At 35.4% G+C, this 27194-nt stretch overlaps 3 protein-coding genes across 4 annotated transcripts in view; all 3 read right to left on the bottom strand.

Moving 5' to 3' along the window:
- Positions 1-919: 919 nt before the first annotated feature.
- On the bottom strand, positions 920-11241 carry LOC117112799 (collagen alpha-1(XII) chain-like). The gene is made up of 9 exons (XM_033255970.1): positions 11223-11241; positions 7330-7365; positions 6398-6442; positions 6126-6170; positions 4960-5004; positions 4490-4534; positions 4232-4276; positions 3630-3656; positions 920-2416 (listed from the first exon to the last, which is right to left on the bottom strand). The coding sequence occupies exons 1-9, from the start codon at positions 11239-11241 to the stop codon at positions 2391-2393; spliced, it is 333 nt and encodes a 110-aa protein (XP_033111861.1). The 3' UTR covers positions 920-2390.
- Positions 11242-13582: 2341 nt separating this feature from the next.
- Positions 13583-21367, bottom strand: LOC117112815. The gene is made up of 4 exons (XM_033255995.1): positions 21010-21367; positions 15736-15991; positions 14495-14654; positions 13583-14049 (listed from the first exon to the last, which is right to left on the bottom strand). Exons 2-4 carry the CDS (start codon positions 15988-15990, stop codon positions 13598-13600), a joined length of 867 nt encoding a protein of 288 aa, XP_033111886.1. The 5' UTR covers position 15991; positions 21010-21367; the 3' UTR covers positions 13583-13597.
- A 3274-nt stretch (positions 21368-24641) lies between these two features.
- LOC117112814 (collagen alpha-2(IX) chain-like) overlaps positions 24642-27194 on the bottom strand; it is a 9563-nt gene continuing 7010 nt past the window's right edge. For both annotated transcript variants that reach the window (XM_033255994.1, XM_033255993.1), the window contains exons 10-14: positions 26946-26999; positions 26641-26667; positions 26367-26420; positions 25140-25184; positions 24642-24935 (exon numbers count right to left, since the gene is read on the bottom strand). In XM_033255994.1, the coding sequence (XP_033111885.1) occupies positions 24916-24935; positions 25140-25184; positions 26367-26420; positions 26641-26667; positions 26946-26999 (200 nt within the window). In that variant the 3' untranslated portion in view covers positions 24642-24915. The remainder of the gene's footprint in view (positions 24936-25139; positions 25185-26366; positions 26421-26640; positions 26668-26945; positions 27000-27194) is intronic.

Raw genomic sequence — 27194 nt, 5'->3', positions numbered from 1 at the left:
AGTTAAACTAGCAATTCCGTATTATATTTATAAATCTTTATAAGATTATACAAAAATTAGATTTTTCTTAAAAATTGAAATTTTGCCGGGAATGGGGCTTTAAGAGCACATCAGCCAATTAACATCTCGACGAAATTTGATTGACAGATAAACCGACTAATCAACGAGCGTCATTTAGTCACGTGATTAAAACATTTTAATTTCCTTTAAGACAGCTGGTTTAAACGCGAAACGTACGTGAGCATAGGCCTAAATGTCTATGCTTGGTGATAGATACCCAGATTTACACGAGCAGTGCGCATCAGTGACTTGGCCTTTGCCGACAACAAGGTTGACTGAATGCGGCTTTTCCCTCTTCCTTTGGGAGCGAAATACAGAGGCTTTTACAACAATTTCCCCGCCATGTTCTATGAAACACCATGAATATATGATTCATTTGCATACTGCCTACCCTGAAGGTTGATAGCAAAGAAAATCTTCGCCAACCCGGTAAGTCTAGCAGTCATTGGCTTTCGTGACTTTGTGGGCGGAGCTTCGCGTCCTTGTCGTCGACATGTCGATTGTGTAGGCTGGGCCTATAATAGTGATCCTTATCCGAGAAGACTTGTTCCGTCACCCGAGAACCACACGCGAGCTTGCCGTTCGAACCACACAGATATTGTGGGTGTAGGTTGTGATGCCTCTACCTTAACCGCTGGGTCATTAGACTCGCTCATCATCATCATCAACATAATCATCTATATTATCATCATCGTCAACATTATCATCTTCATCACCATCATCAACAACATAATGATCATCATCACCTTATTGGTCATTATCGTCATCATCACACACCATCGTTTTCTGTTTTGTCTTAAGTCCTTCTTTTCTTCCATAGAGAATTAAAAAGACAGACATCATAACACAAAAACAAAAATTGGCATTGTTTTAGAAAATTTTATTTAATATTCAATCTTCCTTTACTAGTATTATTCTCACTCTTATAGGCCAAAATAAACGTTTGGTATTATACCCACGCGCTGTAATTAAATCGCATACAAATATTTAGTGTTTAAGTAAAACTTGTCTTATAATAGAACCATATTACTTAGTATGAGGAAAGTGAATTTTAAAATTCAAACTGTTCCGGAATTGGCGTGGAGGCACACCGCGTGTCTTACAAAACAAGGCTCACAACATAACGTCGCCCACATCAAGCCGTAATAGGTAGTTTCGCCGCACGACGTTAACCTTAACTTTAACGTTAGTACCCAACATGCAGCGCGGTAGCTCCGCCCATTTTGTAAACAAATCGAAATACGCATGCGCAACCCCGTAACTAACACGCGTCGAGCACGTAAAATCGAAATCGAAAATGACATCATCCGTTAACGTTAATGTTAACGTCATGCGGCGAAAACTGCCTATTATTCACAACATGCCGTGTGCAGTGGTGTATCTAGTAGCCTTAAGAGGAGGTGGGTGGGGTAAGGTGGGAAAGGGCACTAGTTCGAAAAATAAGGTAATTAACTACTTGAGCGTCATTTGGGAAGGGAGTGGTAGGTGACTGGGGGAGTAATTTAGGGGGGCATGTGCCCTCCTGTCTACCTCTCTCCACGAACCCTAGGTACGCAACTGGCCGTATGGCCCGCAACTTCTTGTTCCGTCAAAGTTACAGACTACACTTTAAGTTTTAACCGACATTTGTGAAATGAATCGTAAAGAATCTAAGTAATATAAAGTTGAATGATATTTTAAATATACATAAATAATAAACACAAATATTAACACGATAGTCATTAAGTTTGCAGCCTTCCTGATTCTTAAGGGACAGCTACGAAGAATACTGAATTGAATGCAGTGAAAACTATGGAGGAACAATGTAGCGATGTTATGGAAACCTGACTTTACGTAAGCGATATATAATACTGTTACGTCAACAATTTTAATTTTCTTCAGCTGATCTATTCTATTCCAAGAATCAATGGTATGAAAAATTCGTTGTCAAGGACAAAATAAATTTGAATGATCATTTTGGTATCCAAATTGTTCCAACCTTAAATGTTTTGATTTTAAACTACATAGAAGGCGATGATTTGTATGATGTGACGTATTTGTGACATAATAGTACGGTATTCGTTATTGTTTTCGTAGATTTTAAAGTCTCTGTAATAGGCCTAAATATTAAACACCAAATAAAAATATATAGTAGTGTGATAACTCAGATTATGGCTCTTAACATTAATTTATGATTGACTTTTGTGTAAAGAATATATTAAATCACACAGCTGAGCTCTATTACGGCGCTTGTATTTGCCTAGAAACGTAACATTATCACGATAATGTTCCTTGATTACTCCCAAAATTACAGCTCTTGAAAAGCGCCGCCCAAGCTTTGAGTTGACGCTCTACAAGCCGAGTTTTCCAGGATTACCTAAATAATGGAAAGATGAGATAAGAGGGCATTAGTTACGAACATACTAGGCCTAATCCTATATCTAACCATCTAACCGTCAAGAATGGACCGATAATCCGTATACCATACCCGCGCTCATAAAAAAACAGGTATAAACAAGATACTTTAAATGTTTTGTAGTAATAAAACATTTAAACATTGTTCTAATCTTTACTTGAGCGCGGGTACGGAAAACGTTTTAGATGTTCTGTTGGAATCTATTATAGTTAGGCCTATGCATTCTATATAGTGCACAGCCAATAATACATAACTATTATTATTGCACAGTATATTGTATCTCCAAAAATGTATTAATTACTTTAAATTCTTATCCAATGCAAACTAGCTAGACCTAAGTGACATAAATTATTCCGCTAGGCAATTCTGAATATACATTTTTTGTTTAATTACAATAGAATAATTGTATATTTGGAGTGATGTTCAATCATTCAAAAACATAAGAACATGAAACAAACTTTAATAAAGTTTAATTTTTTAGCTTAACTTGAATTAAATTCGATATTATATTATTATTATTATTATTATTATTATTACAGTATTATTATTATTATGATTATTAGGCCTATTATTAGTAGAAGTAGTAGTAGTAGTAGTAGTAGTAGTGTATTTATTATTTCACTATTATTATTATAATTATCATTACTATTATTTTCCTTAATTTTGTTATAGATTTAATATTTCTATCGTCATAATCATTATTAGTAGTATTAGTATTAGTAATTATAATAATCATTATCGAGTGATCTGCCAAGTTTTTAGCTTAACATGAATGAAATTCGATATTATTATTATTATTATTATTATTATTATTATTATTATTATTATTACAGTATCATTATTACAGTATTATTATTACAGTATTATTATTATTATTATTATTATTAATATTATTATTATTATTAGTATTGTTAATTATAATAATCATTATCGAGTGATCTGCCAATTGGCAGGTTCATAGCAATCACTCCCGCCATCCCTCCCGATCTAAAGCCGCTATCTCTAATTGTTCGTATGTGTTAATTATTATTACTAATTATAATTCCCATCATCATTTAATTATTATCTTTTTGTTTACTGAATTACTATTGTCAGTGTTATTATTACCTGTCTATTTTTTTGTGTGTATAAAGTACGTATTTGCATAATTCATTCTGGTTGATTTACTACTTACCAACATCCCCTTTATCCCCCTTTGGACCTTACAAGACAAAACACAAAACAAGTGTAAGTTAAGCGTAAATGATTATCATCAGCAGCAATAATTTTTACTACGACTAATATCGTCATCAGTATATTGGTATCATGGTCATTAATTACTGTCATCGCCATCGTCCCAATATTACTGTATATTTTTCGTCATCATCATTATCATTATCATCAGCATCAATCATCATCATAGTCATCGTTATCATCATCATTATCACCACCACCACCACCACTATCATCATTATCATCATTATCATCATCATTATCATTCTAAAAATTGTCATGATTCTCATTATTATTATTTATCACCACTACCGACCATTACTTTCATCTTCATCATCATAATCATTACCATTACCATCACCCTAATCATCATCACCATCATTATCAATTATGCATATCATCACTCATCCTCATCATCATCGTCACCATTATCATTATCATATTCTTCATTCTCCTTATTATCAACATCATTATCACCACAATGACGACGTCGTTACAGTTAGCTTCCCAACTGCCATCACCACCACCACTGTCCCCACTACTGTAGCGCAATGACACACATACCTGGGGGTCCCGGTAAGCCGTTAACTCCATTTTGTCCTGGTTGTCCTAGAAAATGACAACAATTAGATTACGTCACTCTGCTATTTTTTCAAATTAATGATTCCCAATGATTGAAGCGAATAAATAATTTCAGATTACAAATCAAAATATGTATTACTGTGTTGCATAATAAAATAATCTAGCCATATTATGTATCCTACCTTTCAATAACATTTTCTAACATGTTTATTAATTTTCATAGAAGAATTCATTACTTACCCTCTGGTCCGGGATCGCCAGGCCTTCCCCGGCCACCTGTCGAGCCTATGATAGCAAATTGAATTGATAAGTTTGACTGCTTACTGATCAGTCATCGTACTTAATCATAATCCCATCGTCAAAAGTTCTTATTTTCGTTTAAAACAAATTTTTATGATATGACCATCGTAAACAAATAATGTCAAAGTAATACTAGCGCACATACCTATGTTATAAAACAAGGAGAATTTACTTTAATATGTTCATGATTTAAAATTATGTGATATCATTATCTCCATCGTTATCTGGTGTCATTATTATCATATTTCCAAACATAATCACTCATTTTTAACCATCTTTATCGTCATGGTCTCAGTTACCACCGCTACCACCACTACCACATTAGGCCTAACCACACCTCCACATTTGTTTTTACAACCACTGAATATAATAAGCCTAGCTAATAGAATTACAAAATAGGAACCACTAACCTTTCATCCCTGGTGGACCAGGTTTACCAGCTGATCCCGGAAGTCCTAATAAAGTAAAACGTGTAATAATGTTGATCTGATTTAATAAATTTTTGTAATAATTATGAGATGAAACATGATTGTGGTCACATGTAGGGCGGAAGGCTTTCGATTTTTAATTAAAAATGAGAAGACATTTGAAGCGTGGCCACTAAATCAAAATCAATCTTTCCGGTCAATCAAACTTAACATCTGACCAATAAGAACAGGTCCAGGAATACGCGTATGTCCCACATGTTTTACGTACGTTTACGCTCTCTTTTGCGGGGACTTAACAACAATATCAAAAGGGTGGGGCAAAGCGAAATGGTCTTTTCGAAGTGGGTACCTGGTGGAGTGAGTTGAATGTCAATGCACTTATTATACAACACCCCACCGTCGGAGAGCTGAGCATGACTTTTATTCAATGATGTTTGGGGTAATAATGTGATGCGCATTAGGACCTGCCAGAGCTTTCCATTAAGCCCCGCATCTTTGGTATTATTGCTAAGACGTGGAACCTTAAAAAGCGTAAACGGACATGAACATTGTTGTTTGTGGACATGCACGCATTTTGGCAATTAAATAAGACAATAGATGGCCGTAATCGACTGGTCGTTCTTCGTTATACCACGCCCATCTGCGCAGTGGTAAAATCCTACTTAACGAAGACGACCAGTCGAATAGAAAACTGGTAATTACTCGACAAAACAAAATGGTTGCATAGTTACCGCGATATACGCTGCATAATCAAGATTTTTTTTTGTAAAAGAATATTTTCATCCAGTTCTTGAATTCTGTTAATAGGCTACACTTATTTTTTGACTTTTACGAACCAGTCAAATGAAAATAATACTCAACAAAAATTCGTAATCAAAGAAATAAACCAGTCGAATACGCCCGATGGCATTGGTAAAGTTTTCTGTTTGATTGACACTCTAGAAAGTGTCCATACAAAAAAGATATATTAATCAATCAATCATCCGAGTGATTTTAGCGGCCCTAACGGCCGCCCATACAAAAATATCTATTAATTAATCAATCAGCAGGGTATACTAGAGCTCCTCATCCGAGCTAAAAATAAAACGGCTGTATGTGACAAATTAAGATAAGATATTTTAAAGTTTATGAAAATGCTGTCTGCTTACCGAGAGCTCCTGGTGGTCCCACAGATCCCTGTGTTCCTAGAAATCCTGGAAAAATACAGCAATACCGATATTAATAAATTACAATAACTTTGTTGCTTGTGTGATTCTCTGATGGTACTACTGGGAGCTTAACAAGGAGGTGAGTGGTTCGAGCCTCCTCACACCTGTTGCCAGGTTGTTTCATAAAGGGTTTTGGCAACCCTTTTCCCCCGTCTTCCCGTCAGCAAAACCTCCAACCATTAAATACCACACTTACAAAATAATAAACTTACCACGTGGTCCGGGTGGACCTTCCGGTCCTACTGGTCCGGGTTCACCTTAAATGTAAAATCGATCAGAAAATTGTATTTTATCAGTAATGTTATTTTACTTCCCAATTAAGCTCGGTTTCCATAGAATCGCTCACCTTATCGGCGACTGAGGGTTGAACCTGGCTTAACTTTGCCAATTGCGTTGCAGACGAATCAGGGTGCTTTCAAGATTGCGTCAGGGCAGCTAGCAATGCACCCTGATTCGATAGACCTTTCCGGAGTGTCAATCAAACTTAACAACCGACTAATCAGAACAGCGCTAGGAATGCGCGCGCGTCTTACAAACACACGTGTTGTCCCACAAACGCACGTGTTCGCGTATGATTTAACACTGCCGTCTCGTGGGACCTTACCAACAATATCCAAGGGGCGGAGCTTAGCGGAAACGCCATTTGTATGCAAAGCAATCGGCAAAGTTCAACCAGGTTTCACCTTCCTGACAACTGTCAGCGACTGTCACCGATAGGGAAAGCGATTAGGCCTATATGAAAACCAATAGGACGACACGTTCTATTTATACACACATATCCAATCAAACTATATGTCGCAGGACTACCGTATTATATTACGATTAATATAATAGATACCTACGAATTATAATTTGATTAATTGTGTGTATTCAATCAGATTATAAGTTGTAGGTACAACTGTATACATTAAGATTAATCATATTATATTACTAATATACTATATATGTTATTTATTATTCGGTCTAATTTGATTAAACCTACCTGTGTATTTGTTATTATCAATATTATGATTATTACTATCATTTCCGCCATTAGATCATCATCATTATCGTTTTCATTCATCATAATCATAATTATCATTACCGTTATCATTATCATTTTTCTTATTATAGGCCTATCATACACAGAGACTCTAATGCCTACCACGTTTTCCCGGTTCTCCTGTCGCTCCGGCTGAGCCTGTAAAATTAGAGTAAGTATTGATGAGTAAATAAAAATGTGGCATTAAAATGGACCGTTTTAGTTAATTTAGCTTATTATCAAAACTATATAGTGTCCGTATTATATATTAACATATTGCAACCTTATGTCGACAACAAAGTGCGCCACCTGCAGGGGTGGATCCAGAGATGTCCAAAAGGGGGGCCGAAATTTGGGCCGATCGAGACAACAATGTCCTAGGGGTTCCGGGGGCATGCCCCCGCGAAATTGTTGTGTTCTAGACGCCCGAAAATAACATTTGAGGCGTTGTGAGCTATCATTTTTTTCTTTCTTTTTTCCTTTTTTTTTTCTTTTTTTACCTTCCAAAAAGTGGGGGGTGGGGGCCGGCCCCTAAATCCGCCCCTGAGCAGTTGTATTAGTCTGTAGAAATCATTAAATGAAATAGGAAACGCTTTGATGCACACAGTTAGCACAACATTTATGCATGATGTGGCAATCTTTTTTTTCCGTAGAGTTTAAGTTAAGGTTAGATAAGCGCAAGTTATGGAGATTACGTACTGCCGTCAGCCGATATCTTGGGTTTTCTGTCAATACTCACATTCAAAGGAAACCTTAAGGTGAGGAGATAATTGTTAACTGATTTCCGTCTCTTTCAAATTGAAAAATTTGCAAAGGAAATTACTTTGCAGACTTCAATAACTTTATATGTCCGTTATTAATGCTGCGAATAATTTGTTTTGAAAACCTTTAAACAATATTGAATAAATTTTATTAAAATGCCAAATTAAATGCATTTGAATTAGAAGTTTCTTCATTTACCACTGTGTTTGCTTCATAATTGATCATTTTAAATGATTGTGTGTAGGTATAAAACGCAGCCTTGGTTTCAGAATGTCGCGAATAAATATTTTTTTTTGTTTTAAGAAGAACTTTACATTTCGTATAGGCCTATCTGGTTTATTGTACAAGAAACATCTACATCCATACACAAAATCTATCACCTCGTAAAAGGTATGGGCCTAGGGGCTAGCACGGGTCCCCTGAGCCTTTGTGTAAAGCAGCATAATTAAGCATTCGCCCCTGGTTATTGTTTTACTTGGTGCCGGTTTGCCAATTCCTAGATTGAGTGACCGAGTAACAACATCACATTGTACCCGTTGGCAAAAGGGCCGGCATAAATTTCTATAATTATGAATAATTTCATATTAGCTACAATGCAAGGAGGATATACAAAGATAGACGTCTGGTCGGAATGACCTCCTATGTGAGCGAGCCCGTGAACCAGACTTCTTCGTATTATTTTGATTCAAATCATCCCTCCTGTTTTCTTGCAGACGATCGTCTGGTTAGAGATCGTCCCGCTTTTTAATTCAATTACATAATTATTTGAGGTCCAGACAAAGATTGGGTGTGATTAAGGATGTGGATAATTGGTTGATCCCATAGGAATTATTCGATCAGATAGGCATATTTACTCTCTCAAGATATGAGACAATTAAACCAATTGAAATTAGGTTCAAATGCCAGCCAATATAGCCCAGATAATTTTTCTGGGTTCGTCGATGTATCCCCAGTACGGTCTGGTATTTGAGAGCGTTGTTGTCGCGAGAGAGACGTGCTTCAAATAGACCAGTATGAAATAGAGAAGATCACAAAGATATTATTACAAAGGTACATTATTTTAATATGTATTTAACACATATAATATTTTGTATATACTAATTAGGCTATATCTTTTCTACAAGACAGACATATACTTATTACTCTATAAAGTCTCATTATTGATGAATTAAGAGAGTGGACTTGTTCTGGTCGTAAAAATGGTGAATTCAGGGGGGGCATAGAATTGAAGCCAGCGCCTAAGCTTTTTTTTTTATCTTCACAGTAGACGTGATAGTACGAAAATCAGTGGAAACACGTGGGTAATGAACTGCCACTTTTATAACACAACCAGCTTTGGCCTATTTTAGGCGGATGTCACATTTTTTGAATACTATTACCAGTGACAGTCTATTTCCAAATGATATCAATATTTTATAAACAAGTATTTTTATTATGTTATATCCAGTCTACCCGTTGTAGACAGCAACGACTTACTGCAACTTTTTGTTTGTTTTACACTAGAATAAAGACGCAAATGCGAAACATGCGAAAACTGCCACTACTCATTTTTGCTTGCATTTTCCGCTCTAGTGTGAAAAAAGTCTTACTGCATTCATGTCTTACCTTACCGTAGTGAAGGTAAGACATGTGTAAGGCAGTGGACGGAGTTCGTCGGGGTGAGGGATTAGAGTCTGGTAAGGGAAATTATTCTTCTAGTGAGGATGTTTGAGGAGGAAAATTACTTCTTAAAAAATTAAAATGTTAAAATATTATGTTCCGACGCCAGATATCAGACAAATTGACCTAGTACAATTACAATGTCCAGTTCGGTTGTGATTCACAATGCGCATTCGATAACGTCACAAGAGACAAAAGATAGGTTAGTCACCCATACCTTTCATTTCAAATGAATTATAAACGTTGTGTTTGGTTAATGTAATTAACACTGACTTGTTTTGCAGACGACTACCTCCCCCGCCATTAATCCCATTCCTAGATTGTTCCCGTATTAATGGTACAAATACAATATTGATTCTACTATAAATAGAAGAAGGCATACTTAGATGTGTACTAAACCTTACAAAAGATGAAGTTGTGGTCCGATCCCTCGAGATAAATTTAATGTAATTTCCACATCTTGTCTGATAATAATTGTGACGCGTTAGTCCAAACTTGTGCTTTCGAAATAACGTTTCAATGATTTATTCCATAATTTGTAAAACTAAATCCGGCTGCTCCCTGCCTTAATTTTTTAGTCTTATCAAAAACCTCTCTTACCACTTTAAACCAATCCCTTTTGAATCTACTTTGGACAATCGCACTATTTATTTCTACGATGATATAGTGACTCAGTTTACATTAAGGAATACGCGGCGCATGCCTTTATAACGCAGTTCCCATGAGTGACTTAAAGAATAAAAATGTTTTTGCCTGCAATTTTCAGATCATCCCTCATGGTAGATGAATATTTGTTGTTTTGACCAAGTATTGACCACTTTTAACACGATAAAACATTATAATCTAAAACACGCACGTAGCTCCGTTTAGTATAGACTTACAACAAGTGTATTGGTTTTGCTTATTTCTCTTTAAAAATAGTCAATAATAAAATCAGACCTGATGTCACGAGGCATGTGTCTCTGTTTCTGATTTTTTTTCTTACTTGGTATTTTGTGAAATGAAAATGTTTGCATGCACAGTACATGGCTCCGGTGGCAAGTTACGATTTGATTTTAGGCGCTTATAATAATATAATAATATTATAGCAAATGTTCACAGTTGTTGCGTAGCACTGTGAAATATAAAAACTAAATGATAGAAACTGCTCGAATATAGAATAAAATACAATGCTATCAAGCACTTTACATTTTGATAAACATATATTCCGCTAGGTCAAGCTAATATTAGCCCCATAAAATCTATATTATCAGCTTCATATATACCAGGTCCTTATATGGTCTAAAGGTATGACACTTGTCCTGACAGCAAGTAATTACAGGTTCGAGCCCTGGAAGATTTTGATGGTTTTTTTTTTTGCATCAGGTAAAATTTGCGCTCTCATATGTGACGGCAACTCCCTTATAATTCGCCATATCATTAGCCAGACTAATATACTCTTTGTATTCCGAGGTCAAATTCGTGATGATAATGAGAATGCTATTATTCGGAACGAATGTGTTTAAGCTATTTTCATCGCCGATCGTGACAATTGCCTCTACCCATGTAATACATACCCCGATACAGTATCAGACAGGCCTATTTTTGCTTCTTACTCGGGTCAACATACACCATTATACTGATAATAAGTTTAATCCAAAGATTGTCTATAATTTGTTTCTCATTTTGCACACGATCTCTTTCCTGGCAGCCAGTCTGCTGCACCGCGAGCGCAAAGAAAGGGAGCGTCAAATTATTTTCCGAAAAACCTCTTGTTTCGTAGTGACCTGTAATGTCAGCAGACATACACAATAACCGAGATTTATTCTAAATTTATATTTAACTGACCTCCTTTCTGTGTACGTTATAAAAGAGTTGCCCTATTTAATAACTACTGATCTGTGATTGTTAGGTTGTCTGAACACAAATTACTACCGTACGGCGTCTATAATGCTTCAAATTGTTCAATGTCAACCCGGACTGCTTTTCCTGTTCAAAAATTGTGACGATGGTCAGATTTGACCAAAAACATTATTGGTGGAGCTTTTCGGAGTGTTTATAAAACTTAATAACTGACCAATTAGAGAACAGGACTAACGCAGCACACGTGTTATCCCATAAACGAACGTTTACGTACATTTACACTATTGTTTTGTGGGACACAACAACGTCCCAGGGACAGGGCTTAGCGGAGAGGTTCGTTAAAAGCCTATAAACCTTCCTACAAATTAGGCCTAGTGATATGAGAAATAAAATGTCAAGAAAATTTCTTCACTAACTCTAAATATATGTGATCTGTGAAAGCTTTAAAAATATAACTGACAAAATGCAGTTGATAAAACGAATTTTTGGCAGATTAGACTAGGCAACGGAAGCTCGTCGATTACATTAAGTCGTTTAGAAGGTTGCCTTCATTATCGTTAATTATCTAATTATATAATGTGTTGTCTTGATAGATCAAGGGCTTACATCAAGTTAAAAACCGTACAGTATACACATGATATAGGTATGTGTGTGTATGTCCCATCTTCATAATTTGAAGTAATTTGAGCACGAATGTCTGAAACGATTTCAATTAATTCTCAGAATGATAGGCATCATACTCGTTAACTAGTCTTAGACGACAAAAATCACGGATCATGTTGTGGAGATGTTTTACGGTTTATGTATTAAATGTTTATTGCTGTATGACGATATATTGTGAGATAGGACATACCATACTATAAGAAAGGTGGTTTAATTTATTATAAATTAATGTATTCATAGCCACGTGACGTTATTTAATGTTATCGCAATGATCACATCAGGGAACCAACCTGGTTAAAATGTGAGGAGACTGCAGAGGGCAGAGCACACCACAGGCGCATGTTCGGGTCACGCCTGGATGATCTCAGTTCTGATTGGCTAGCTAGTGTTTAAGCGACTTTGCAGAGTAATTACATCCAGACGCTTGTATAATTTAGTATTATGATTACGTCTGTTCTAATTTAATCATTGCAATCATGTTATGATATAATTAAATTGATGATGAGCAAAGTGAGTTGTAACATATATCCGCGATGAGTTGCAAGTTTGTCTTATCTAGCCCGTCTGATGCTGCAGCAAACTTCACAATGTCTTCAAAATTCCGCTTCAATCATAGACGTATTATGACAAATTATAACTAAAATTAAGAATAAATGAGTAAATTGAGTGAAGGTGAATATAGCATATTAGTTAAACGCTTGATAAATTCGGCATACGAAGGTGGATGAAAATGTTTAGTGGAGTTGAATAGCTTGGTGGTTGAAATGCTTGCCTTCCAATTCCAGGGTTCTGGGTTCAATTCCTGTCAATGTTGCAGGAATTTTTTGCTCACCACCAAACAACTCCACTCCCTAAACCTCATATTGAGATTTAGTTTGTGTAAAGTATCGTGCGTGTATGTTTGTCTTGTGTAAGGGATTGTCAGCTACAAGTAGGACAGTGATATATTCGCTATTATTGACAGTCATTGGTGCATGTGTTGTGCACCTAAATAAAAAGAAAATAAATAAATTGGGGTAGGCCACACGAGACACCTTCTTTCGTTTTGAGAGTGCCAGCCCTTCTAGATAACTTATATTCCGAAACTGTCGCACTGCCTCGCCCCTACTAATTTCTGAATACTTGAGGCTGCCTCGGCCACGCCTAACTAACTGCGAGGATTTCACACGCAAGTTTAGAATACGAGAAATATTTAACAATGATTATTTATACTCTGTGACATATACATCCGGCGCGTACCGTATTTTTCATTTGTATAGCTGACACTCAATAGCAGGATATCCAAGGTTTGACGAATTTGCAAGCGTGAAACTTTTTTAAAATTTTGAAATAACTCCTGCTCAGTTCTCCCTTGGAATATCTTCTGTAATGCCCAGAAATCGTCTTGATGAAATAATACGTTAGAAAAAACACAGATTTGAAATGGTCTTGTAAATTGTAAAGCGTTTTTTTTTTTTTTTTTTTTCTAATTTGACACATTAACCAGGTTTCTTTCTTTATCTATTTCAAATAGTAATATCCAATTGGTCTTAGTCATTGAAAATCCCAGGAAGGAAACCACATCAGGGGCGGATCCAGAGATGTCCGAAGGGTGGTGGTTTGGGGAGCGAAAGGGGGACGAAAGTGGGACCGATAGAAAAATAGCACCACCATAGGGGCCCCTGATTAATTTTTGTTTCCTAGACGTCCGAAAATAATCGCTGATGCGTTTTGAGCCATCTTTTTTCTTTTCTTTTTCCTTCTGTCTTTTTTTTTTACTTTCCAAAAGCGAAGGGGGGGGGGGTAGTGGGGTGGGCTGGCCCGGCCCCCTAAATATCCTCCCCCTGCATGATGCTAATAAGCAACGCCTCTTACCCATTTCTCCTTGTATTCCCTGAGGCCCTGTCCTTCCTGGTCGCCCTGGTTTTCCGGGTGGACCTATAATTATAAAAAATATCGTTATTATTATCATTATAATCATATAAACGTTATCATCATCATTCAATATTATCATCGTCTTCATCATGATCATTATCACCATCAACATCATATATTTATCTACATCATAGTCATTATAATTATCATTAATGTTATTGTTTTTTTTTAAACCAAATGAAATCATTATTTGATCATTTTATTATTATTATTATTATTATTATTATTATTATTATCATCATCATCATCATCATCATCATCATCATCATCATTATGAATTTATTATTATTATTATTATTATTATTATTATTATTATTATTATTATTTTTGTCCAACGGGAGGCGCTATGCAAATTATTATTATTATTATTATTATTATTATTATTATTATTATTATTATTATTATTATTATTATTATTATTATTATTATTATAGTCCAAATTTCTTACATTGAGCAGGACATGCTTCTGCCTTTGCTTTCGGTTTCTTTTTCTTCTTTTTACCACCGGCTGGTTTTGACGGTTCTTTTGGTTTTGGTTTAGGTTTCCCTTCTGGTTCTGGTTCTGGCTCAGCAGTAGTGCTCTCACTTGTTTGGCGTTTGCTTATTCTCTGTTTAAAATAAAATTGTATACTATTATACATTAATTCACAGGTACGCACGAATAATTTTGAATTATGAATTGTGGATGCTCAGTAGATGTTTGCTTCTCCTGTAAAAGAATCTTTTCAATGTAAAATTTAAGCGTTGTCATAATTCCCAACGGACCTGTTGCATTTGAGTAGTTTGTACCATACATTATAATAACACACCTGTTTTGCCAACAAAGCACTCTCAAGAGATGGGTATGCCACAAACGAAAGATTTTTCTCGTAAAAACAAAGTCCTAACAATGTTGAATCATTCATGGAAATGAAACACGTGCCTAGTAATGGATGGGAAACAAAATGCCCCTGTGATGTGGATTTATCGGACAGGTGCGATTACTCCTTACCTACGTATTACCGATTCAATTGTAAGCCGTAGGCCTACCTGAAATGCGACATTAAAGTATATTGCCTCCCATCTAATCACGAAAGAATGTCAAAAACTTTTAAAAAAATCAATTACTGTACTTTTAAAAGAATCACATCAATTATCAACATTCTGTAAATCCAAGATTTATTATTTATTTACTGATGTTTACTATTGAAATTATGGAATTTGCTGGCGAATGTTTAAGAATGTACTAATACTGTAGGCCTACTAGAAAGCTGACCTTTTCGGAGTTTTAATTGACCTTAGCAACTGACCAATCAGAACAGGACTCTTCTCTCACAAACCATAGTCAATAGAAACACATGAGTCGTGTTGTCCAAACGTACGCACGCTATCAACTTTGGATTATCTTAGCAACAGCAAAAGGGATGGGGCTTCGCGTAATGGGCCGTTCGAGGTTTTTAGGTGGCAAAATATGAATAATAAATCATGCTGTAGTGATACATATTAATGACCATATTTTAATTATACTTATCAGTACAGTACAGTAATTAAGAGCTTATCCAGATGAAACAATTTCGAAAGCCCACAAAAAGTGAATTTGCAGATCACAAAAGTTATGAATTTTTAAGTTGTAGCCACTGATTGTTAAACGCCATAATTTGAAATAAAAATGGATTTTTGGTTCTCTATCAAATGTAGGCCTATACTCACCCTTTCTAATACTGACGTACTAATTTGATCCTTGAGGTGTTGAATATCCCTCTCATGGGCAATCATGTTGTCTCGTATTTTTAGATATTCTAGCGCCACAGTTAAAATAAACAATGCGAAACATATCACTACGAGAACGTTAAATATCGTCTGGTAAGTTACCGCGCGTTTCGGTTGCGCAGCGAAATTTTCTTCTGATGTAGTCGTTTTTCCATCCTTAACCTTGACTTTCTTTTCAGCCATACTGCCCTTCATCCTATAAATTCAAGGGAAATTCGAATTCAGGAAATGAAGATCAAACGCATCATTGCAAGATTACATTTATTCTGTTTTTATACATTACTTAAGCATTCGTTGAATCTCAAGGTCAGTGTAGCATCATACAGAATTCATAAATTTTATTTGTACAAAAGTTGAAAATTCATTTTGTTGACAAGCTCTATTTAAATCATAAAACTTGTAATGCATTGTTGGATGTTGTAGTAGCCGTCTTCAGGGAAGATGAATGGCCGTCATTGACGAGATCGGTTGACGAAATCACTGGGTGTCTATTAGAGATCAAAAATTTACCATTATGCTACACAAATGTAATTCAGTTATCTTTATTAAAGTAAATATTACTACAGTAAATATTTAAATATATAAAAATCGGAGAGTATAAGCTAATTACATTATATAATGGGTGTTAAATAATAATAGGACTATTAGTGATTCAAATTCTAACTTTAATATCGAGTTTAATCTAATTATTTCCATATCCATATAAAAATTATGTACAGTACGGTAGTGATTTAAATCCTAAAAGCTTAATGTTTCTGTATGATATCAAGTCGTATTTGAAAAAAAAAAGAAGCCTATATGTGGTCATGATAGATCACATCATGACCATATTTAGGCATGTCAACTTTTTTTTTTTTGTTAAATAAAATTTGATAGTCTGACAGGACTTTACCTTAATTTTATCAGCGACAGATCAGGTTTGCACAAAAGAAAATGCTGATTCGTGTATAATTAGAATTTAAAGAATATGTTATCGATATAACGAATCACTCAAATGATAAATATAAAACGGACAATAATTGAATGCTATTTTTCGGTATCGGAATAGAATTGCCATACCCGCTGCTATTCGGGGTCGGATTCATCACTAGCCACCACGCGCAAGCTCGGTGGTCTAGTGGTTAAGACACCAGGCTAGTTTCTGGAGGTCATGAGTTCGATTCATAACCCAAATCACTTGCGATATTTTTTTTTTCGCAAGCGTTTGGGAACCTACTGCATTCAGTACGATAGCACATCATTCCTATAATTTTATAACATGAAATATGCACCTCACCTCTCCTGTTATACTTTTAGCGTCTTTTTGATGTTCTATACCTGCGCTTTACCCACAAGAACCAGATCGTAAAATATACGGTGCACATACACAAGTAGGCCTACATTTTATGCGCCTGGCTTTAAACATAATCTGGGCAACTATTACTATCATCGGATTTGATGTTGCATCCTTCAGAAATGAAAATCCCTAGCGTGATTATTTCATTTCCTAACGATTTTTCGCACAGTATGTATTAATATGACATGCATATACAATTTACTTTCATCGTTGAACGTCGCTATAACTTTGGACAAAATGGATGTTTAATTCACAAAAAAGACAAATTTGATACGAGTTCTTGGAATCTGGTCGATCAGGCAACGGGGGTGGCAACATCAAAAATAGAAAACATTGAGAACAAATAATGTTTGAATCTTATTAATATTTCTTGCTTTTCTGGTTGTTAATAAGGAATTTGCAATGTTAGAGCCAGAATGACAGGCAATGGGGAGGGGAGCAGGCCCATAACCAGATTTATTGGGAAGGGGTTTCCTATAGGCCAAGTTGAAGTCAAGTGTTCTGTAATAAAAAAAAATGTAAAATACTGTACTACTACAGCAGTGAACTAGTCAAAAAATTGAGTTCAACCGAACCTTAAACACTCCCTCCCCCGCCCCCACCACCACCATCAAGGGATACACGTCAATTGTACCTCGACACTCCCCATCCATTATTTGCCACTATTTTCTATGCCTGTAAATACTTAAATATTTTTTCAAAACTTGGCACCCAAATAATTAATTTAACTGGGTTGTATAAAGTATTAATTGATAAAAATATCCTGTCTGCAAGCTAACCCAAAGCCTAAATTTAAGGGGTTTGGCATGGTACAACTCCCTCCTCTCCATCCGAGCCAAGGGAACAAGGAACGAGTCAAATAAAAATATATAGGTCTAACAAAACAACTTTCAAAAAGATTTCATTTTGCTGAACTAAAGTTGACTCGGACGGAACAAATGTCTAGATTTGTTGTAACAACATCCAGATCAGTGCCTTGGGAATTCACATTAAATAGCAAACATGCCTTTCCTTTACAAGCGTTCTCAATCTCTAAACAGCCGTGTTTAATGTTGTGTGTTGCCTTGGTAGGTATAACCAAAAGTCTAAAAAGATATTTGTAGAAAACTGACAGAGGAAGTTTAGTGTTAAGGCCTTCTGTTGTTGTTTGTTATACATGGCTATGTTTCAGTGAATCATTTCGAAGTCCCCGTTTAAAAGCCTTTCTGTTTTACTCTTAGTCACTGCTGGACCAGCCATTCTTCTTGTGAATTTTATTTTATTAAAAAAAATAATAATAGGGGCCTACTTCTATAATATATTAAACATCGATGTGTAATGATACTGTGTCTTGTACACTATATCATCAATAAGCTTTTTCTATTTATGAATTTGTATCTACATAAAATTTGCAAATATGAAATACAGTTGTTTCGACGAGAAGACTACAACTATTAATGATTAGAGTGCACTTTGACCTCTCTACATTGTCCTGTCATCAAAATTCAATTTAGATGCTTCGAGCACCTGATCGCAGATTACTAACTCTGAAACAAAGATTCATAATTTATGATATCGGTAAATTACAACAGCGCAATAAAGCATGCGCAGAAACACTTATAAACAAGGTCCCCGAGGCGCAACAAGTTGGTTTCACGTAATCCTATTATTTCCGCACTGTGTATTTTGATTGACAAATAAAATTCCTATGAGCCTTCACTGCTGTCTGACAAAAGAGAAACTTCCCTAAAAATACGCACTGGCCTGGAATATCGCGTAAGACGCAGTATCTGTGCTAACGCTAGGGCTTAACCATATCAGCCTCTATATCTAACCCATATGTTTATAAATTCCAAATATTGTTTTGATCGAGCTGATATTAAAGGTGAAAACGTTCATCACTTTCAAAATTGTTAATAGTTTTTTAGACTTTTATTTATTAATTTTTGACTATATCGCACTAAGCTGACATTGGTCTAATGGCGCTTAAACATGACGTAACTAATTGATGACGTCATTTTACAAATTATCAATAATTTATTAATAACGTATTGATTTATGACTAGAACAATTTGCGTCATACTATTATCAGGCTAATTATTATTATTATTATCATTATTATTATTTTACTATTATTATTACTATTGTTATTATTAAGCCCATTATCATCATCATTATTACAAAATATTATATTTTACTTACTTTAAAAAAAATTTTGGAGCTATATACAAGTCGACATGGTAAATATTAATCCTCATCTATTTTAAATTTATTGTCAAGTCAAACGTTTTTGTATGAATCTTTTATAGTAATTTCATAAATACGAAAGTTAGTTATAACAGACCATAAAAGCAGGTTGCAGATGAATCATGTTTTTCCTGTATAAGTATGTTCGAAATATAAAAAAAAATACCATTAGATATCATTACCACCATATAGGCCTATACGGTAAGGGTAAGTCACATAAAATAATACATAAATAACGTAGCAATTATGTTATTGTAGCAATACACAGTAGGCCTATGAAACAACGATTGGCAATTATTAGTATGGTCTTAATGATTATGAGAAAAGTAATGATGATATCGAACATTAGATTCAATTCGTTAAAAATAATGGGTACACATTAATTCTAACAGTAAACTTAGGTATGTAAAAATCAGTCTATTTTTTCCAAAACAAAAATATATATATAGGCCTATATTATTATATCTAAAATAAGGTTGGCGATTATGGTCTTAATGAATGCTAGATTTTAGAATACAAAACATCGTATGATGTCGAACATTCAATCAGCAAGAACTAACCGCCTAAAATAATAGTCCGTAGTGGGCTTAAAATATCTGGGAGGCCATCCAAAAAAAAATAGGTTTATGTCTATGATTACACTTATTTGATTAATATCATAACGCCCTTGGAGTATTGAGAATATAGTCACTCATTGTACTACGATCAGTCGTAATAGCGAAATCTTTCCCGCAGGCGGAGAGGGATTAATACGAGCTAGAAATTCATTATGATGTCACCTCGAGCGGGTGACATTTTTTATGAAATCATTAAAAACATCCCAGTCACATATCGAACGAGGAAATTATACTGTTCTTGTTTTAGACTCTTGACTTATAAACGCCACTTTCTGGAAATTGCACGGGCGACAAATTTGAGAGGAATTTCCGGAAACGTCATTTTACGTGTTCTTGAAATTAAAGGGACTTAAACAGTCTCATGATAATTATCATCCGACCATAGTTCAGTCGTTTTTTTTTCACTCATTAGTTAACCCCTAGAGCGTACGGCAGCCCTAGCCATTTAGGGGCGATTTGCCTTCAAGTATCTTAAAGCTACAATTTTAAGTATTAAAAAATAGCATTGGAACTTGATGAATTCGATAAAATTGGCTAAAACATTTATTTTAGCATAATCATCGAACAAGCTAAAGAAATAATGTATGTATAATAGAAGCAAGGCTTACTTCTATTATTATTATTATTATTAGTAATTATTATTATTATTATTATTATTATTATTTATCATGTTTCGCTTCTTGTTAATTGTTTTGACAATACAGTTGTGGCACTCGCGATTTCTGTTTAATGCTGTATTAAGACTGCCTTGTGTTTTTCTCTGAGCTATTAGAATTTGCGTGCGCTTTATTACCGCAAGGAAAAGGCTCAATACAATGCTCATACCAGTATCAGTACTAGATACATACATATTTTTTAACGTGCTCGATGATTATGTTTCGTCCTTAAAATTAATAGAAAATCGATAACCATTAAACAACCTATGTGAATACGAATTAATATCTAGTTTGTGCACTCTGTACTAAATTATATAAAGATTCTATGTAATGAGAAGTCGGTCCATATTTACATAAATGTGAAAAAATAAAGGCTTACCTGTCGTTGAGACAAGAAACAACCCACTGCGACTGGAACCTTCCTGTCTCTGCCGCTATACGTATCCGATCAAGGATAAAACTATTTCTACTTGTTTCGCTAAGACAGTTATGGTCGAGCTTCGTTCCTGTTATGCCATTGGTTGAATATAATTGTCCAATAAGAAAGCGGTATCACTATGAGGATAAACTTTCAATATTTTTCATTGCCATATTTCTGTGCGGCCAGCCTTAACAATTGTGTGTTAGAATTCCAGTGGTTGTCCATCAATCATTGAGTTTCTTACATCGCTTAAGTCAAATTTTGGAGCTAAATTCTTGCGTCGAACTTTCTCTCCTTCCTCCCTCGAAGTTCAAGGTCAAGTTAGACAAGCATGTCCAGGTCCGGAGTGCCCATCCCCTCTTTATTAAGCGTAGGGGGAAAGGTTATTTCGAGATCTGCTGCTCTCTCTTTATTGGTAAAACACACAAGTAATCAGAAATAAAGACTTTCAATGTGCATTTTAATCTATCTGCAAAGTCCCTGCCCACCAGCCCCCATATTGCTAGCTCGCAAAGTAGGCCTACTCAACTGGCCTACTCAACTGGCCCAACCAACGCTCAATCCGAACCAACGCTCAATCCGCACCGTCGCCTTTGAAAGGTGTATTTTAATCTAAGGTGCATTAAATTCCAATTGAGCAGATTAAGCAGTCTTTTTCAGGCCTTATATCGCAAGGAACAAATTAATTCGAGAAACCTCGTGTCCTACATTCAGGAATCATGCACATCTGTATTGAGGCTATTCGTAACACGTCTGCCAGATCGCCATTCCTATTCCGTAAATGATTCTTATCTTTCATTCCCCCAAAAGTTTAATGAACTTTTTCATTGTAGAAATCACCAATGATTTACCTCATCAATATAAAAATTCTATCCTGTATAATACGGTAACCTACATTATGGAGATCGGGTTTTCTCAACCGAGAAATTACAAGGTCGGGATCGAGTGTCTGATGTTCAGTGGCGAGCCCCTGAGTTCAATTGCAGAAGCCATTGGTCCGGATGGATCTTAGGAGACCCGGGATATTAATCAGTTTGTGCCAGAACCATGGGCTGCCATTTTAAGCTACATTTACACTGGACACGATTACGTCACGACGAGGACATAATACAGATGCGCGCAGTGTTGAAGAATACAAACGACGCGATGATTATGTCGCTGTCGTGTCGTAATCGTGTCTAGTGTAAATGCAGCTTAGGAACAAAACGTGTAAAAAAAAAGGAAAATTTCTTAATCGTAAGTTAACAGACGCGCAGTCCTCCTAAATAAGTCCTTATAAATTTGCCACGGACCCTTATTGACTTGAGCAATTTTTATGGTTTCCTTATCAGAAAAAAAAAACCCCAATGACTTATTTGACCATTGATTTTAATTAATTTTTAACACATTTTTGAAAGTTTTTTAATAGATTTTACGACAGCATCTTTAAAGCTAACGGAAGACATTAACAACTGGATCGGAAGCATCGACTAATATGAAGAGGGAATGTCGATTCTAAATATAGCAATAAAGTGACTATGCCGAAAGCCACGTGACATGAGTAGCATAATGATGACCCGGTCTCTCTTGTGTTCCTTGCTTGTTTCTCGGTTTCACTTTTACGCAACACAAATGAAACCATATAAGAAGGGAGGAAAATATGAGTAGATTTTTATTTTGCTGTCATCTCTTTTTAAAAGATCTAATCGAGTCAATTATGATAAATTTTTTGAAAGAAATGAAATTAAAATTTGGACTAGTATACTTAATTAAACTATTCTCTGTAGATCTGATCGACTGTTTGTAATTATCACATGGTTGTTAGTATTTCCGAAAGAATATTTCCAAAGAGAACTAATACGACATGACATCACACTTTCCTGTAAACGTGAGGCACAACCGATTGTCGTCTGCAAGATTAGTGACCAAAGCCTCGGAAGAACTCCCAAATGACCTCTTAGCATTTTACTTATTACAAAAATACAATTAAAATATGTATGCTGTTTGTTCTATTATGACGTTAATTGCTCCACTTCTTTGTCTGTTCAGTTTCTCTCTGTATTGTTTTACGACAGAGCATGAACAAAAATCGAAGCCCATCCTTGGAGATTTTTTAACATGTTTTTTTCCTTTCTTTTTTATTTCGTTATTTTTATTTATTTATTTATTTTTTTTATTGAACAACTATTTCAAATATACCCTAGAGAACTATACCACCAATAGGGCCTATACTTGCGTGCACACTCAGCACGAATACGAAAAACACGCGTGCAAACGTAGGCATTACTATAAAGACACACCCAACGATCGTCATGACAATACGCATATTCTTTCATGTCGTTCATTGTCTTCTTGTCTTCAGTTATTTTCTGTAATGGAGCTTTCCAGAAGATCAATCAAATTTAACAACTGACCAATCAGAACATGACCAGGAATACGCGTGTGTCTTACAAGACAAACGTGTCGTCCCCAACAACGCACGTGTCTGCGTATGTTTTTACAATGTTAATTGTTTTGTAAAACCTTAGCAACAATATTAAAGGGGCGGTGCTTAGAGGAAAGGTCTATTCTTTGTTTTCCATCATCTACGGATTTTCCCCGGTCAATGTCTTTTGGGCCCACGCGCAGTATTTTGGCTTAATTGAGTAGCACTTGACTATAATCCTCATGGCTTCTAAAATCATTTTCTCGGTTGAATTAGTCTGTTGACCGTATTACAAGCTTTATGCCTATTGAGGGGATTGACCGGTTTGCAAACATCGGACCTTTCCAGAGTTTGAATCAAATTTAACCAATCAAAACAGGGACAGGAATACGCGTGTCTACCAAGCTCATGTTTCCCAGCAAACGCACGTACGTGTTTGCGTATATTTTAACATTGTCGTTTTGTGGGAATCCACTAGGCGAATTTATTCGCGCGAATCGAAAGCGTCGGTTCATGCACATGCGCACATTTCTATCAGAGTTTTTGCGAAGAGAAAAAAATGCGCAACCAGTCAGAGCTCTGGAAGCGAACCAACGCTTTGATTCGCGCGAATAAATTCGCCTAGTGGAAAGCCAGCTTTAGCAATAATATCTAGGAGGCGGTTCTTAGCCGAAAGGTCCATTATCATTAGTATCTGAACACTCCTCCAAGACACTGTTTTCGTTTTGTAAACAATAATGTTGTTGTTTTTACGTCTTCGACAGTGATCAGTGGCGTTTTTATTGAAGCAAGGGGACACAAGACCTCAAAGGGATCCCCCATTTGACATTACACACAAGAGGTTAAAAGTGTGTCTGAATATCACCTACATTCGCCCAACTAGTGTCACCTCACTTTTACCATAATACCTAGTTGGAATGATGAGACTATGTATAGTGGAGTTTATAATGTCGGTAGTGGTGTAAGTAAAAGAGATAATATTGATGACGGTAATTATGGAAGTCACAATTGTGTTAGTGGTGGCAGTGTTGGTGGTGATAATAATGACGACATTTACTATGATGAATTCGATTACTGAAGTTCAGTTCAAATGATAAATGACGTAAGCATGAATTTAATAGATATAAGTCTTCTTATTTGCCGATGATGATAGTAGACGTGTATTTAGAGGGCACAACAAAATAAATATTACAATCAATCAATTTGTCTTTATTGAAATCATAGATAGATAAAACTTATATTTAACCTGACGAGAAACTATTAGAAATTGTAACAACGTTAACTATTGGTTAGTCAATGGCAATATAATGCTATCCGTTGATTGGTTAATAGCCATAATGCTACCTTTTGATTGGTCAATAGTCATGATGCTATCAGTAAATAAGGACAGAAAATATGAATTTTTTAAAGCCTCTCGATTGGTTATCGTTAGAACATCGAAATAATATGAGCAATGACATCTAATAATAGTGACCACCACCTAAAAAAAAAAAATGAAAATTGTTTTTTTATACCAACCGCTAAAGTCTAAATTTACTTATTAAAAAATGTAGGTATGCAAGCCAGGCCTATAACCCGAATATTGATAGCTAGCTCGAGCATTATGAACCCGAGCATAATACATCGAATGTAATATAACTTACAAATGCCCATCCATAGGCCTATACGTCTAGTTTTAACATACCTGGTGGTCCGGCTGGGCCTGGATAGCCTCGATCTCCCTTAGGTCCTAAACATAGTTACACAAAGTATTAGAAAATATGAATTATCTTCGAACATTACACAACATGTTGACTTACAAACATATCATAAACTGTACATAATTGTTTTGCTATGTTGTTGTTCACAATAGCGGATACTGTCCTTGTTGACCGGTAAAATAAACTAAGTCTTATTTTGAATAACATGGTCTTATCGGGTTAACCACCTGCCATAAGCAAGGTTGAAAATATGTGTTTTCATTACAACTTATCATCGAATACGCGTACAAGCTGGGGGCGAAAGAACGACTGACAATTGTTATCACCCCCATTTGTTAAGTTCCTGTTATTGGGCATAAACAAAATTTGTATACTACTGTACAATCCTTAATGTGAGTTTACACAGGTGTAACTAAACATCCTGTAAAAATATTGGTCAATTTAATGAGCGGATCTACAAGTAACTCTTCAGGTGTTTAAGAATAAGAGATGAATTTTTAATTATTCAATTTTAACAGTAAAAACGCCATGAGGACGGAAACGCGCCACCTCAACAAAGACTGAGATATAACTGTTAGATTTCGCGACCGCTTCATTTAGTGATCTAACCAATTGTAATTAATTGTAACTAGGCTTTATTTATTTGGTGAGTTATTATTGTATATTGAATGATACATTTTGTTGAAATGTTTTTTGTATTGTAGGATGAATTTCTGTTATTATTTTAACGGTATTGAATTGTTTAAATATGATTTATTGTATGCACTCTTGGGTTGGTTTGCCAGGCGTAGAGCGCTTTATTAATGTCACTTATTATTATTATTATTATTATTATCATTATCATTATCATCATCATCATCATTATCATCATCATCATCATCATCATCATCATTATTATGTAATAAGGTTTCTCTGTTGGTTTTAAATGGGTTACGCCCCACCCCTTCCCCTATTTCTAAACACCATGGCATAACAACATAGACACTTGTCTGCTTCAGACTTTACCCCGGCTAACCGATTTTCGTGAGCCGGACAGAGGGTGTGAACGGAACGACCGGAAATCGTGACTGGGCTCGGGAACCGGGACGGCGGTACAGAAACCGGGCTTGGTGTGAACGAGCTTTATTCTTTATTGGTCAGTGTAATTTCAAGTTTAGTGATTTAGTGCAAGGCGCTATAGAAAGACGTCAAACAGTACAGCCTAGGCTTACCTGGAGCTCCCGTAGAACCCTGTGGACCTTTCTCACCACGAATACCTTGAGGCCCTAAAAAAAATATATCAATTAAAGAAAATTCATAATATTAAGCAAATGGCCTCTCATTTATTCATTAAAGCTACGTGGAGATTGACAAATGGCATAAACATAGGAAATATCTGGCGGCAATTGTTTTGCAAATGTTGACTAAATTTCAATATAAACATTTTAAGACATTGATTCAATAAAAAAAAAACATATTGTAGTAAACACAACAGAAGATTATTACCTTTTGGTCCTTGGTCACCTTGTTTGCCTTTAGAAAAAATAATAAATGCAGCATTGAATTCTCAAATTTATATGGTGATGAATATTTTACAGACTATTGTGTATAATTGTTTGTATATTTGGAATTATATCAAAGAGTAATAGAAATGCAGTTCTCTTGGCTAAACAAGCCCATGTCAACATGTTTAGTTCATAAAAATAGAATAGACTATATAGGCCTATTATCTTATCACAGTTTAATTAATGTCCATTAATAAATGTTGCCCAAAGAGGGTTTATAAACAATTGTTGTGTCACTGTGCTTACCTTTCGGCCCCCTTTCACCCTGGGGTCCCTTGGGTCCTGTGTCTCCTTTATCGCCTAATAAATGAAAACGTCATCATCATCATTTAAAAGGAATTATTGATCATCCCGTTAAATACAGCATTGAAATATTAGGTCTATCAAATTAATAATGTGGTTAGTATCTTATGAACGAGTTTAATTATAATAAATGTATTACTAATAGGGCCTACATTCTACATTCTATTATCGTAACAAACATTTCTTTATATA

Source organism: Anneissia japonica, unplaced genomic scaffold, assembly GCF_011630105.1.
Source record: "Anneissia japonica isolate Jap-2015-1 unplaced genomic scaffold, ASM1163010v1 scaffold172582_len1462937_cov174, whole genome shotgun sequence".
Lineage (NCBI taxonomy): Eukaryota > Metazoa > Echinodermata > Crinoidea > Comatulida > Comatulidae > Anneissia > Anneissia japonica.
Note: the sequence above shows the minus strand (reverse complement) of the source record. Positions and strands in the feature narration are given on the sequence as shown.